Raw genomic sequence first — 15,255 nt, forward strand, 5'->3', positions numbered from 1 at the left:
GTTTGCCTTTCTTCTCGGCCCCCTTGAACACATTCCAAACAAATACTATTTGCACACAGTGTTTTTCTGAGAAAGCAGGATGGGGTGGAACCCTTGGCCTTGCACTAATCAGCACCTGAGGGCTCAGGGTCATCCAGGCAACGGCACCAAGAGCTACGGAGCAAGGCAACTGGGATCCTAACAACCAGCAGCAAGAAAGGTATCACTACTCATCTTAAAGAAACCAAGGAGTTCCCGACGTAGCTCAGCGGTTTGCAAACCCGACGAGCATCCATGAGGACATGGGTTAGATCCTTGACCTTGCTCAGTGGGTTAAGGATCCGGTGTTGCTGTGACCTGTGATGTAGGCTGGTGGCTACCGTTCCGACCCCTAGCCTGGGAACCTCCATATGCTGGGGGTGCGGCCGTAAAAAGACCAAAAAAAAAAAACAAGACGATAAAACCAAAGTCGGGCAGGGAGATGTCAGGAACTCGCCCAGGGTCACACACCTGACTGTCTCCCATCAGAATCCAGGCCTTGGCTAAGAGCCCTTCCAGCCTCCTTGGGGCCCTTCAGGCTGATCTCCCCAGAAGGAAAGGTTTGGCCTTACAGGAGGTGACGGACCTCCTCAGGAGAGACCTCAGTGAGCCACAGTCCAGGCCAAGGCCTCAGCAGTACCGGCAGGAAACCGAGACTGCAGCTCCTGGCGCAGCAGCTGCGGGGAACGTGAGGGACCGAGACCCATGGGCGTGTCCTCCCAGGAGAGACACGGGTCTCAAGCAGAGCCACGCTCTACCCAAGACGTCCCGGGACGGCTGTCCTGATGGGCACAGGCCCCCAAAGGAGGCGGGCCACCAGGCCTGAAAGCTGGACCTCAGAGACGTGTTTTGGGGAGTCAATCAGCTGGCAGAATCGAGCCCCCCATCCCCCCCCACCCCTCAGGCTACTCATGAATCCTTTCCCTTTCTTGGCAGCCCGGGGAACTCAAATCCACCAATGATGAGGAAGCACTGAGGCTGCGGAGACAGCCCTGCGCAGCCCTGACCCTGGTCTGTAAAGAGACCAGGGCTTGGCGGGCTGGCGGGCGTGAAGGCCCTGGGTTTTCTGCTCACCTGCTGTGCTCTTGCTCCGCAATCACCAAGTCGGCCAGCCGCAGCCTGCTGCAGGGCAGGCGGGCGGGGAGCTGCAACTCCTTCACGGTGACCCGGCTCCCGTTCCACACCAGGCTGCAGAGGGGAGTGAGCAGCTGCTTCGTCGGCGAGGAGCGCTCCAGCCAGAGATCCGAGAAGCAGTGTCTACACAGATTCTGTAAAGCCCCACCTCCCTCCGTCCTCGCCCCAGGGAACTTAGTACAGGTGGCAGGACGTCACTAAAGGATTTACAGGAGGAAGTGATTTGATCAGGTTTGTATTTTACTTAGAAAGACAATGGTACCAGCAGTAAGGGGAAGGCAGGGCCAGGGGTCTGGAGAATGAGAGACCCGTTAGGCGGCCAGCCTTGGGGAGGGCCAGTGATGACACGGGTGAAGGCCACAGCAGTGGACAGAAGAAGAGGGGATCTGACGACAAATCTGTGGCATGGGCAGGAAAACACAAAGCCTATCTGCGGGGGACACAGAGCCTTGTGAGTCGGCAGAGGCCTTTTTGGAAAAAAGCGGGGAAGAAACAGCCAAGAGACCCCGGCCAGGACATCTCCCCGGACCCTGCAGGCGAAGCCAAGTCCTATTACAGCTGCCTCAGCTGCCTCGGGCTAGTGACAGCCATCAGCTGATGCCTGGGGGGCTTTGATACCCACTGACCTGTGTCAGAAGCCAGACAGTCAGGCCAGCAAGAGAGCAAAGAACTTGAAACTGTCAAGAGTCATCTTTCGGAGCAGTGGTTCACACCAGGGGCCCATCTGGCCATGTCTGTAGACATTTTACCACCAGGAAGGGTCACAGTCACACATGCAGGGGGCTGGCGGTGTGGGCGTCAGAGCTGCGGCTGGCATCCAGGGAGCAGAGACCGGGGAGCACTCCTAAACACCCCACGAGGCACGCGACTGCCCCCGCGACAAAGGATAACAAAAATGTCCATGTGTCTGAGTTTGAGAAACCCTGACTTAGACATCTGCTCTCCAGTATGCCCTTGTGTTTGCACAGAAATCCTTCACACACACAAGCAAGTCACACGAAGTCCATCTTTCCCGGGGGACTAAATCCGACCTCCCACTGGCCAGCTGCCACTTACTTGGTCATGACCATGTAGGGGCCACTGAAGAAAGAGAAAGTGGGCTCATCATCAGCTTGGATCACTTCCTTTTCTCCAATTACTGGAAGAGATCCTAGGTAGGCCAGCTGTGTGCCCCCTGTGAGATAAAACTGAAAGCAAAGCACAACTTCAAATGTGGGGGGGGGGAAAGCGAACAAGTTAAAAGCCCCTAGAATCTCATCAGCCAGCTAAAAATAAGTTGATAGCTGCTATTTACCAATTTGCTGAATACCCTTACGCACGGGACACAATTCTTTCCACTATCTTTAATCTTCCAAGAAACCCTGCGAGGTTGTAAATTCTTTCCCTTTTGCTAGTGAGGACGTCGCGGCTCACGGAGAGCGTTCAGATGGCTACCGGGAGCCCCAAGCTGGGGTTCGGGGACCTCTTGAGGCCCCCACAGAAGCCAGGCTTGTGTGCAGCCAAAGCCAACATTTCTCTCCCCGACCCGAGGCTGCCTCTGCACAACCGACAGACTCAGCAAACATCACCCAGCCCCCCAGCAACATTTCCCAGCCGTCCCTTTCTTTGAAGGAAGAACCAAAGACCCAAAAGATACAATTTTCCCTCAGAACATTTCTGAATGTAAAAATCTCAGGTTCGGGAGTTTTTGTTGTGGCTCAGCTGTAACGAACCCCACGAGTATCCAAGAGGACTTAGGTTCGATCCCTGGCCTCACTTGGTGGGTTAAGGATCCGGCATTGCTGTGAGCTGTGGTGTAGGTCGCAGACGCAGCTAAGATCCAGAGTGGCTGGGGCTGTGGCGTGGGCAGGCAGTTGCAGCTTTGATTCAACCCCTAGCCTGGGAACCTGCATATCCTGCATGTGTGGCCCTAAAAAAGACAAAAAATAATCATCATCATCATCATCTCAGTTTCTGGAGTTCCCGTCGTGGCTCAGTGGTTAGCGAATCCGACTAGGAACTATGAAGTTGCAGGTTCCATCCCTGGCCTTGCTCAGTGGGTTAAGGATCCGGCATTGCCGTGAGCTGTGGTGTAGGCCGCAGATGCGGCTTGGCTCCTGTGTTTCTGTGGCTGTGGTGTAGGCCAGCAGCTGTAGCTCCAATTCGAACCCTAGCCTGGGAACCTCCATATGCTGCGGGTGCAGCCCTAAAAAGACAGAAGACAGAAAAAAAAATTTGAAAAAGAAAATAAAAACTCAGGAAGAACCTTTAAAAAAAAAAAAAAAAAAACTCTGTTTCTGAAAGGCATTCCAACAATGCTCATCAACTGGTGAGAGGCGAGGTCAGTCACAGCTAAGACGCACGGGGTCTTAGCTCTCTTCAGGAGAACACGTTTGGGGCCTCTGCTGGGAATTAAAAGGTAATTTCCTAAATGCTCCAAATCTAGCCCAGAGTCATTCCAGGGAACTCTCCAGGGTTTTCGTCATTTTTCATTAAGGACAGGAACGCTAAGACGTGCTTGTCCTGCAGAAACAGGAAAGAGGACAAAAACACTGTGGAGAGGACAGGGAAGGAGGAGGAGCGGACAAAGTCGGGAGGCCTGGGGCGGAGCGAGTGCTGGGGGCCTCCCCCGTCAGTCCTGCAAACACTGGCTGTCATGGCAACCTCTTACCTTTCCAAAGCCAAAGCTGTAGATGTTTTGGGCAGAAACGACTCCAGCTTTAATCATTCGGTTAGGAGAGCCATTAGGGTTTCTAGAAACATTTAAAAGAAGAGGGAGAAAAGGAAGGATTAACCACTCATATCCAGAGGGACCACGCTGAACCAAGCTGTCAGAATGTGTAGTTGGTTTTGTCTTTACTACCTGACAGCAGAACTGCAGGTGATGTAACAGCCCGCCCGGAGGGGCCCCAGCATCCCATCTCCTGTTGTTCATGCCCTTGTGTGGCCACACACAGGTCAGAGGGGGCTGACCTGTTAACCCAACAGGACACTGCAGAAATGACCGAGTGGATTGAGTTCCGGGGCTTCTGCCCTGATGGCTGTTGGAACACGTGCTCTGGAGGAGGCCACCTGCCACGCTGTGAGGACACGCCAGCCGCCCAATGGGCAGGCCCGACACCCAGCACCAATTTGCCAGTGATGCGCAGGAACCGTCTTGGAACTGGATCCCCCAGCCCCAGATGACTGCAGCCCACGCTGCACCCTGACTGCATCTTCATGAGAAGTCCTGAGCCAGAACCACGCAGCTGGGCCAGTCCATCATTCCTGACCTCCAGAAATTGTGTGAGATACAAATATTTACTGCCGTTTGAAGCCACTAGGTTTGAGGAGATGGTTCATTATGCCCCAGTTGATAACGACTACAGATGCTTCACTTTGGAAAGAATCATAAAGCCCATCTGGTCCAACTTTCTCATTTGACAGATGGGAAAAATGGAATCAGAAAGGGGAAAACTGCAGGCCTGAGGTCACAAAACAGCAGCAGGGATGAGGCCTCAGCCCTGTTCCAAGGAACCTGGTCTGCCAAGATCCTAATGCTGGCGGGAAAGAACGCGTGAGAGACGGAAGAGCTGGACCAAGCAGGGGCTCCGAGGCCAAAAGAGGGATTTGGGAGTTTATCCTGACTGCCACAGGGAAGACCCTAACAAGGTCTTTAATGGTGAATCACACAAATTTTTTTTTTTTTTTTTTGCTTTTTAGGGCTGCACCTGAAGCACATGGAGGTTCCCAGGCTAGGGGTCAAATCTGAGCGACCATCACCGGCCAACACCACAGCCACAGCAACTCAAGATCCCAGCCATGCCTGCGACCTACACCACAGCTCATGGCAATGTCGGATCCTCAACCCACTGAGTGAGGCCAGGGATTGAACCTGAGTCCTCATGGATACCAGTCAGATTTGTTTCCTCTGAACCAAAATGGGAACGCCTGTGAGTGGCACAATTTGATTTCCATTTTTAGGAAAGGTCATTCTGGATGCTGAGTAAAGAACCCAAATGGGAATTCCCGTCATGGCTCAGTGGTTAACAAATCCAACTAGGAACCATGAGGTTTGGGGTTTGATCCCTGGCCTCACTCAGTGGGTTAAGGATCCAGCGTTGCCATGAGCTGTGGTGTAGGTCACAGATGAGGCTCCGTTCCCGCGTTGCTGTGGCTCTGGCGTAGGCTGGCAGCTACAGCTCTGATTAGACCCCTAGCCTGGGAACCTCCATATGCCACAGGTGTGGCCATGGAAAAGACAAAAAGACAAAAATAAAATAAAAAACCCAAATGGGCAAGAATGGCAGCAAGGAGAGCAGTTAACTCATCACCCATGAGAACCACCCAGGTCACGAGAGGAAAACCAGGACTCGATGTGCACAGATTGGGATGGGGGAGCCTGTGAAGAGAGTGACCAGTCTAGTCGCCCATGCCGTCAGAGAAAATCGAAGTGGGGAGAATTCTCCACGAAGCGACCCTAAGTCAACAAAGCCCAGGGGACTTATAATAAAGTAACTTCCCTAACACGGAGGGAGGTCTGGAGGGAGCCCGCCTCCTGCAGCTGCGATTCGGGCGGGGGAGGCGGCTCACCCAGGTGGCATCAAGTCTTACACCAGTTTGAAACAGCCCCAGAAACCTTACATTGAGCATCTGTGGTCTTATGCAACCTTAGTAATACAGGAATTTGCTCTCCATAGTTCAGAAATGACCTCCGCCCCCCCCCCAAAAAAAAAGCTGGCTGGCTGCTCTGCTGAGAAAGGGTTTCTGCTGGGTACTCGGACCTGAAGACGCCTTCCCTGTGAATCACAGGGTGCTTCCCACAGGAGCCCCGAGCTCATCTCCCCTAGACATCCCTGCGAGCAGGCAGACAACTGACAACCTCCAGTGGCCACTCTCTCTTCTCCAAGCTCACCCCTCTGGGTGCGCCAGATGCAGGAAGGGACCAATGTGGAGGGGGCCGAGGCAGCCCATGCCGTGGGGCTGCCCCCAGGAAGGCTGCAGTGAGGCAGAACACCCCACTCACCCCTGCATAAGGCCCCCGAACCGGGGCAGGCCGCAGATGAGCCGCTGAGGGGAGTCAACCTTCTTCAGGAGGTCGTGGGAGAAGCCCTGGATGAGGGCCTGCATGTGCCCGGCACAGCGCTGCATGAACTCCACCACCTGCAACACATGGCACAGATGGTCAGTGACGAACGGCCACCCTGGCCTCCTTCAGTGGGACTGCAACGGTCTGAGCTGAACCGTCTGAGGAGCCAGGAGCCCCCGGAAGAGAAGTCTCTGGAAAGGAAAGAGTCCAAGTGATTTCCTAAAGATGTGCAATGAGACGACTCCATTTTTAGGGAGATGATCTGGCACTAATTTCCTCCAACTCCCTCATTCAGCAGAGGAGAAACCCGAGGCAGAAGGAGTATTTCAACCTGTCCAAGGCCCAAATGGCTAACGAGCAGGAGAAGCGGAGGGAGGGGACTCTGCCCGTCCCTCTTCCCCCCACGCGCCCTGCGCTGCGCAGGCCCTTCATTCCTCACATTTGTTAGGTTACTAGCATTAAAACACATCACACGCTCTGCCATGGTGTGGCTGCAAACAAGCTACCTCCTGTCAGTGCACCTCAGTGTCCCCATCTGTCAAATGGGGACAATAACACGGCAGTTATTGTCCTGAGAGGGTTGTTGTAAAGATTAAATGAGTTAAGAGAGTTCCCATCGTGGCGCAGTGGTTAACGAATCCGACTAGGGACCATGAGGTTGCGAGTTCGATCCCTGCCCTTGCTCAGTGGGTTAAAGATCCGGTGTTGCCGTGAGCTGTGGTGCAGGTGGCAGACGCGGCTTGGATCCCACATCGCTGTGGCTGTGGTGTAGGCCTGTGGATACAGCTCCAATTGGACCCCTAGCCTGGGAACCTCCATGTGCTGCGGGATCGGCCCTAGAAATGGCAAAAAGACAAAAGAAAAAAAAGATTAAATGAGTTCATATTTAACTAAGAACGTCCGATGCATGATAAGCGCTAGTTAAGGGTCAGACAAACGACAACTGTTCTCCGTCCCCATCGAAGGGATGACCGGAAAAGTCCACTAGACCTGCCCGATGTTTTACGGCTGGTGAACGTGCCTCAACCCGGGTCTGTGTGTCCAGTGCCAAAGGCCAGGCCACTACAAGCCCAGAGCTGTCCCCAGGACCCGCCTCTGCCCTGGGCTTCCTGCCTCCCAGGCCTGTGCTCCACCTTGGGTGTGGCTGCAGAGGGGCCCCCCTTACCGCAGTGCTGTGCTCCTTCCCTGCTGCCAGAGCCCAGGTCTGGGGGTTTCGTCCCTTCTCATCGTGGAGTCGAAGATCGCCCCCTGCATCCAGCAGTTTGCTGAGGATCCACTGATTGCCTGAAAAGGCCGCGGCATGGACAGGGGTGCTCCCATCAAAGCACCGGCTGTGGGGGGGGGGGGGTTTACAGTGAACGTCCACGCCAAGAGTCCTCCCCTTCAACACGGGGCTCCTTTTCCACAAAGGCAGCCTCTGGCGACGAGGACTGTTAACAACACGTTTGGTGAGGCCGCTGTCTGGCCAACAGAAGTTTTATACACATCTTCGGCTCCACTCTTTGAGGCAGTGTTATTTCTCAATTTATAGATGAGGAAACAAAAGGGCAAAGCCAAGATTCACACCCACGTATGGATTTGGTTCAAAATCCAGGAGTTTCCGTCGTGGCGCAGCGGAAATGAAGCAACTAGGATCCATGAAGACAGGGGTTCGATCCCTGGCCTCGCTCAGTGGGTTAAGGACCCAGCGATGCCGGGAGCTGTGGTGTAGGCTGCAGACGAGGCTCGGATCTGGCATTGCTGTGGCTCTGGGGTAGGCCGGCAGCTGTAGCTCCAATGTGACCCCTGGCCTAGGAACCTCCATATGCTACAAGTGCGGCCCTAAAAAGCAAAAAAAAAAAAAAAAATACAGTGTTCTTCCCACTGCCCCCTGACACCGGCTGCCCTGAAACAAGTTCTTTTTTTTTCTCTTTTTTCTTTTTTTTTTTTTTTTGTCTTTTTGCTATTTCTTTGGGCCGCTCCCGCGGCATATGGAGGTTCCCAGGCTAGGGGTTGAATTGGAGCTGTAGCCACCAGTCTATGCCAGAGCCACAGCAACCTGGGATCTGAGCCGAGTCTGCAACCTACACCACAGCTCACGGCAATGCCGGATCCTTAACCCACTGAGCAAGGGCAGGGACCAAACCCACAACCTCATGGTTCCTAGTCGGATAGGTTAACCACTGCGCCACGAAGGGAACTCCTGAAACAAGTTCTTCATGTCTGTGGTGTCTGGTGGTCAGGCTGGTGAAACACAATCTAACTAGAGAGCATCTCCCAGTCCTATAGTAGAAGCCCACAAACCTTGGCATCAGCAGGCTGGTCAAGGATCTACAACTTAGAAAAATTCAACCATAGCCAATAAACTATCTAGAAACTCGAAGGGACAGCCTAAACGTACAGTAAGAGGTGACAGGTAGCTGTGGTAGCCTAATTCAGTTGCACGTCAGAATCTCCTGGAGAACTTGCTCTCTTTATTTGAAAAAGAAACACAAATGAGAAGAGGAAGGGGAAAGGGAAGGAGACAAAATAAAATAAAAACGGAGGACGAGGAAATGGAGGAGAAGATAAGAGTTTCCCAATCCCAGGCCCAGAATTCTCTTGCCAGAGGCACTACTGTTACTAATGTTTGTATCCTTCTAGAAGTGTTCTCTGCACATCCAAAAGTAGGAATAAGAACATGCTGGGAGTTCCCATTGTGGCGCAGTGGTTAACGAACCCGACTAGTAACCATGAGGTTGTGGGTTCCATCCCTGGCCTCGATCAGTGGGTTAAGGATCCAGCGTTGCCGTGAGCTGTGGTGTAGGCTGCAGACGAGGCTTGGATCTGGAGTTGCTGTGGCCCTGGCGCAGGCCAGCAGCTGTAGCTCCAATTAGACCCCTAGCCTGGGAACCTCCATATGCTGTGGGTGCAGCTCTCAAAAGACAAAAGACAAAAAAAAAATGCTATACTAGCTGTTATGCATTTAAATTTTTTTTTTCATTTAACAATATATCTTAGAGAAATTTCCATCTAAAAACATACAAGGAGTTCCCGTCGTGGCGCAGTGGTTAATGAATCCGACTAGGAACCATGAGGTTGCGGGTTCGGTCCCTGCCCTTGCTCAGTGGGTTAACGATCCGGCGTTGCCGTGAGCTGTGGTGTAGGTTGCAGACGCAGCTCGGATCCCACGTTGCTGTGGCTCTGGAGTAGGCCGTTGGCTGCAGCTCCGATTCGACCCCCTAGCCTGGGAACCTCCATATGCCGCGGGAGCGGCCCAAAGAAATAGCAAAAAGACAAAAAAATAATAATAATAAAAAAAAATAAAAACATACAAGCCACCTCAACTCTTTTTATTTTTATTTTATTTTATTTTTTACTTTTTAGGGTCCCTCCCAAGGCATATATAAGGTGTCAGGCTAGGGGCTGAATCAGAACTAGAGCTGCCGGGCTACACCCCAGCCACAGCAATGCAACATCTGAGCCTCACCTGCAACCTAAGCCCACTAAACCCACTAAGCAAGGCCAGGGATCGAACCTGCAACCTCATGGTCACCAGCTGGATTCGTTTCCACTGTGCCACAATAGGAACTCCATTCTCAACTCTTTTTAACAGCTGCATAGTATTCCAATGCATGGGTATACTATAATTTAGTTAATAAGTCAATAGGAATTTGTCAAAAATACAGAGTCTCAGACTACACAGCAGATTGAATCAGAATCTGCAAGAATGGGGCCCAAGAATGTGTACTTTATACAAAGTTCCCCAGGTGATGCCAATGGGGCTAGCCTGTGCCCAGGCATCTGGGAACCCCGGGATATCTCAATGTGAGCTCTCTCCTATTGCTGGGTCTGATGAGCAGTCCAGCACAGGGCACTATGGGAACAGTAATATCCTCCTTGCTTTAACAACAAATTTGCACGATGGAGTTCCATTGTGGCTCGATGGTAATGAAACTGACTAAATCCATGAGGACAAAGGTTCGAACCATTACCTCGATCAGTGCGTTAAGGATCTGGCATTGCTGTGAGCTGTCATCTAGGTCACAGATGTGGCTTGGGTCTGGCATTGCTGTGGCTGTGGCTGTGACGCAGGCCAGCAGCTGTAGCTCCAATTTGACCCCTAGCCTGGGAACTTCCATATGCCACAAGTTCGGCCCTGAAACGACAATAAATAAATAAATAATAAAAATAAATGTGTATAATACAGTTCCTGTTGTGCCTCAGTGGTAACAAACCTGACCAGAATTCATGAGGATGTGGGTTCAATCCCTGGCCTTTCTCAATGGGTTAAGGATCAAGCTGTGGTTGCTGTGAGCTGTGGTGTAGATCACAGACACGGCTCAGATCTGGCGTTGCTGTGGCTGTGGTGTAGGCCGGCAGCTGTAGCTCCAATCCAACCCCTAGCCTGGGAACTTCCATATGCTGCAGGTGTGGCCCTAAAAAAAAAGGCAAAAAAAAAATTGTGTAAGATTTTACAGCCTTCTAATCATTCTTCCCATAAATACTAAGAGAGCTGAGTAGGGAGAAAGAAGACATTATTTTTCATTTCTCATGAATGCTAAGGAAGAAAGGAATAATGTTTTCCATATGCTGCAGGCGTGGCCCTAAAAAGACAAAAAACATAAGTAAAAGTAATCCTGACAAAGTGATGCCTAGTATATTAATTGGTGAAGAACCTGGTTGAGAGGGTGCTTAAGTGAATCACAGAAATTATAATGTGAGGTGGAAATGTATACATGGTACTTGTTGGGAGTTCCCGTCGGGGCGCAGCAGAAACGAATCTGACTAGGAACCATGGGGTTTCGGGTCCGATCCCTGGCCTCACTCAGTGGGTTAAGGATCTGGCATCGCCATGAGCTGTGATGTAGGTCACAGACTGGGCTCAGATCACAAGCGGCTGTGGTGTAGGCCGGCAGCTATAGCTTGGATTAGACCCCTAGCCTGGGAACCTCCATATGCCGCTGGTGCAGCTCTAAAAAGCAAAAAATAAATAAATAAATAAATAGAAATGTATACATGGTACTTGTTAAATGATTAAATTAATGAGTAGTAATAAGTTTCATCTACTTCATAGGGCCTAGTAAAACTGCTTAGAAAACTTTTTATTAGCTGTTAAAAGCACATTTCAACCTAAGTATACATATCTATTTCTTTGAGGAAGTTCCCTTGTGGTGCAACAGGTTAAGAATCCGGTGTTGCCATAGCTGTGCCCAGGCCACGACTGAGGGGGTGAGTTTGATCCCTGGCCCAGAAACTTCCACATGCTACCCATGTGGCCAAAAAAAAGAAGTATTTTTGTTGACATAAAATAGTCAAGGTTCTTTTAATATCTTGTCAAATTAATTTCCAAATGCCCAAATTCATCTTAAGAGCATATTTTCTAGATAGCAAAGTTATTGTACTTACTGATTTGGATCTGATCCATAATCCACCAGGACATCAACTAATTTTGGAAGGCCTAATAATGCTGCAGTGAAAAGTGCTGTCTGGCCCAGGGAATTAACTGCATCAACATAAATTCCTGCAAAACAAATACAGGATCAGTGCAAATACAAAGAAATTTCTTTTTCTTTTAATTTTTTTCTTTTTGCAGCACCACCTGTGGTACATGTGAGATTGAACCCATCCTCATGGACACTGTTGGATTCTTAATCTGAACACAGAACTCCCAAGGAATTTTTTTTTTTTGTCTTTTTGCCATTTCTTGAGCCGCTTCTGCGGCACATGGAGATTCCCAGACTAGGGGTTGAATCGGAGCTGTAACCACCAGCCTACCCCAGAGCCACAGCAACGCAGGATCCGAGCTGCGTCTGCCACCTACACCACAGCTCACGGCAACGCCGGATTCTTACCCCACTGAGCAAGGCCAGTGATGGAACCCGCAACCTCATGGTTCTTAGTCGGATTCGTTAACCCCTGAGCCACGATGGAAACTTTTTTTTTTGTCTTTTTGCCATTTCTTGAGCCGCTTCTGCGGCACATGGAGGTTCCCAGGCTAGGGGTCTAATCGGAACTGTAGCCACCAGCCTACACCAAAGCCACAGCAAAGCGGGATCCGAGCCGCGTCTGCGAACTACACCACAGCTCAAAGCAATGCCGGATCCTTAACCCACTGAGCAAGGCCAGGGATCAAACCTGCAACCTCATGGTTCCTAGTTGGATGCATTAACCACTGCGCTACGACAGGAACTCCCCAAGGAAATTTCTTAAGATAAAACTAGGGAAATTCACATTAGGGCTAAAAAAATTGTAATTCCTTTATATAGTACTTAGAGTATTAAAACTGCAATTTTATTATTTATTTATTGTCTTTTGTCTTTTTAGGGCCACACCCGCGGCATATGGAAGTTCCCAGGCTAGGAGTCTAATCGGAGCTACAGCTGCCGGCCTACACTACAGCTGCAGCAATGCTGGATTGGAGCCGCTTCTGCAACCTACATCACAGCTCACAGCAACTGAGGTTGCACATTCGATCTCTGGCTTCGTTCAGCGGGTTAAGGATCTGGCATTGCTGTGAGCTGTGGTGTAGGTTGCAGACGCGACTCGGATCCAGCGTTGCTGTGGTGTAAACCAGCAGCTACAACTCCAATCTGACCCCCAGTGTGGGAACCTCCATGTCCCACAGGTGCATTCCTAAAACAAACAAAAAAAATCCATGAGAATGTGGATCGATTCTTGGCTTTATTCAGTGGGTTAAGGATCCAGTGTTGCCAGAGTTGCTATGGCTGATTCGACCCCTAGGCTAGTATATTCCATATGTCACAAGTGCAGCCATAGGGAGCCAAAAAGAAAAAGGTTTCCCCAAAGCATTCTACCACTCCGGGACATAAAAAAAAAAAAATGCTCTCAGTATTCAAAAAATGTGGAAAAGTTAATGAATGACAGTACAGGAGCTGAAATACACTAGACAAGCCTCCACCCTGATAAGAAAACAAAACACAAACCTAAAACTACTCAAAGCCTCCAAATACCTTTTAAACTTGGTGGTACAGCTAGGCAACTAACCACTAAATAACACATAACCAGTACGTTTCCACCACCCAAACTCTAAAGCAGAGCCTAAAAGCATAACACAAAGCAAAAACTGTCTATCGTTTCCAACAGCAAAAAAGTAAAAACCCGAAACCACTCAGACAGCGTTCTCTCCCTCTTATCCTTCCGAAAAGGAAGAACAAGAACGATCATCAATGGCAAATGGCAGCTGCAGAAGCAACACCAAGAGCCAGCTTCACGCTCAGGAGAGAACACTACGTCTCCTCCTCGTGGTTTCGGGTGCTCTACACGTTCAGAGAAACTTCTCTAGTCACAAACTATAGAAATGATCCCTGAAAGTATAGTCTTAGCGTTCAGGGGTCTATTTTTTCCAGCTGTACGAAACGCATACATATTATAGTGATGGTGAATTTTTCTCAGGGCACTATTCCCTCAAATTGTATACGGGCATATACTTCCTAAGGCACCCGTCCATTATCAAAGCTCAAGAAAGCATTTTAAATACTGTAGCGTTTTGGAAGACATTTCAAGTTGTCCTTCTAATTAACATACCGTTTTTTAAGCAGCCAATCACATGCCACCTTTTCCAACTCCGCCCCGTTTGGCGCGGCAGTCCCGCAGCGTCAGGCTAACGTGGAACGCTGAGAACTACAGCGTCCCGGTGTCAAGACTTTCCTCCACGTGGAAACCAAGAGGTCTTTCACGAGTAGAGTGTAGAAGACCAAAGCAAAGTGTAGAAGGTGAAAGCAACCACCCAAAACCAAAACCTATGATATTTGCAGAACGCGCTATTTATCCTGGTGAAGTACCAAACATACAAATATTGTTCGAAATTTTTTACCCAAGCCAAAGGATTTTTTTTTTTCCCAAAGAATTTTTATGTAAATAAAAATCGTGTTGGAATTCTCTTGTGCCTCAGCGGGTTAAGGATCAAGCATCGTCACTGCAGCGGCCTGGGTAGCTGTTGAGGCGCCGGTTCCATCCCTGGCCCAGGAACTTCTGTATGCCACTTGAGTGCGGCCAGAAAAAGAAAAAAAAGCATTGTTTCTAGCGACAAAAACTGCACAAAAAGAAACCCTAATCTCCATCAGTAGGGGCACCGATGAATAAATTATGTACATACAGATAAAAATATATTAACCAGTTATTGAAATAAATTAGATCTATAGCACTTAGATGTACTATTAAACAGGAGAAGCAAAAATCCCAAAGAGGCAACATTAGGGAATTCAATTAATTAATGAGTGGTATTAGCTAAAATGATGGATTTGAAGTATCTAACAGTTTAGCAAATTACTTTATAAATACTAAAAATTAAAAATCCCAACATTATTGAAAGCAATAATGGGATTTAAGCTTAAAAAATAATCATCTTATGGGTTAAAGTGTTGCCGCTGCTGCTCTGTAGGTGGAAACTGCGGCTGGGATCTGATCCTGTATTAACTCTGTATGCCCCTGGGCACTCAAAAAAGAAAAAAAAAACTGAACTATCTTGTGTAGGTAACACTGCTTTCAGGAATGCAAAGATCAGTGGCACTCCAGGTATTGCTATGTATATAGCAGAAGTTTTTATTTTTATTTATTTATTTATTTATTTATTTATTTATTTATTGTCTTTTTAGGGACACACCCAGGGCATATGCAGACTAGGGTCCGATAGGAGATACAGCTTCCGGCCTACACCACAACCACAGCAATGCCAGATGCGAGCCGAACGTGCAATCTACACCCAAGCTTGCTGCAATGCTGGATCCTTAACCCACTGAGCGAGGCCAGGGATCAAACCTGCATTCGCATGGATATTGGATTTCTTTCCACTTAGCCGCGATGGGAACTCCTATAAAGTAGAAACTCTTTAGTTTGGTGTTTACGGCACTGTATAGTCAGTTTGGTCCAATCTCCCTTTCAGTCTTTACTTCCTAAAATATCTCCTACATACCCTATACTTCAGACACAAACACTAAAATTTGCTATTTGTATACTCCTCTATCTGTTCCTTTGCTCCTGTATCAATTCCCTCTGCTCCATATTCATTGAGTGAACAACTGTATGAAAAATTATAAACTAACGGTATCAAATTATCCACTATTTTAAGCATTAAA

General features: G+C 49.3%; 1 protein-coding gene and 1 non-coding gene across 5 annotated transcripts in view; both read right to left on the reverse strand.

Annotated features, from left to right (window-relative positions):
• The window catches only part of TEX14 (testis expressed 14, intercellular bridge forming factor), an 85,519-nt gene that overhangs the window by 57,096 nt on the left and 13,168 nt on the right, over positions 1–15,255 (reverse strand). For 3 of the 4 annotated variants that reach the window (XM_047757979.1, XM_047757977.1, XM_047757978.1), the window contains exons 1-5: positions 7,365–7,483; positions 6,137–6,273; positions 3,803–3,884; positions 2,209–2,339; positions 1,093–1,206 (exon numbers count right to left, since the gene is read on the reverse strand). In XM_047757979.1, the coding sequence (XP_047613935.1) occupies positions 1,093–1,206; positions 2,209–2,339; positions 3,803–3,884; positions 6,137–6,261 (452 nt within the window). In that variant the 5' untranslated portion in view covers positions 6,262–6,273; positions 7,365–7,483. Of the gene's footprint in view, positions 1–1,092; positions 1,207–2,208; positions 2,340–3,802; positions 3,885–6,136; positions 6,274–7,364; positions 7,531–11,566; positions 11,682–15,255 lie in introns of those variants that run through there. The other variant, XM_047757980.1, reaches the window with a different exon arrangement.
• On the reverse strand, positions 13,285–13,501 carry LOC125115369 (small nucleolar RNA U3). The gene has a single exon (XR_007132077.1). It is a non-coding gene; the product is annotated as a small nucleolar RNA U3 (small nucleolar RNA).

The sequence above is a fragment of the Phacochoerus africanus genome, chromosome 14 (genome assembly GCF_016906955.1).
Source record: "Phacochoerus africanus isolate WHEZ1 chromosome 14, ROS_Pafr_v1, whole genome shotgun sequence".
NCBI classification, from domain to species: Eukaryota; Metazoa; Chordata; class Mammalia; order Artiodactyla; family Suidae; genus Phacochoerus; species Phacochoerus africanus.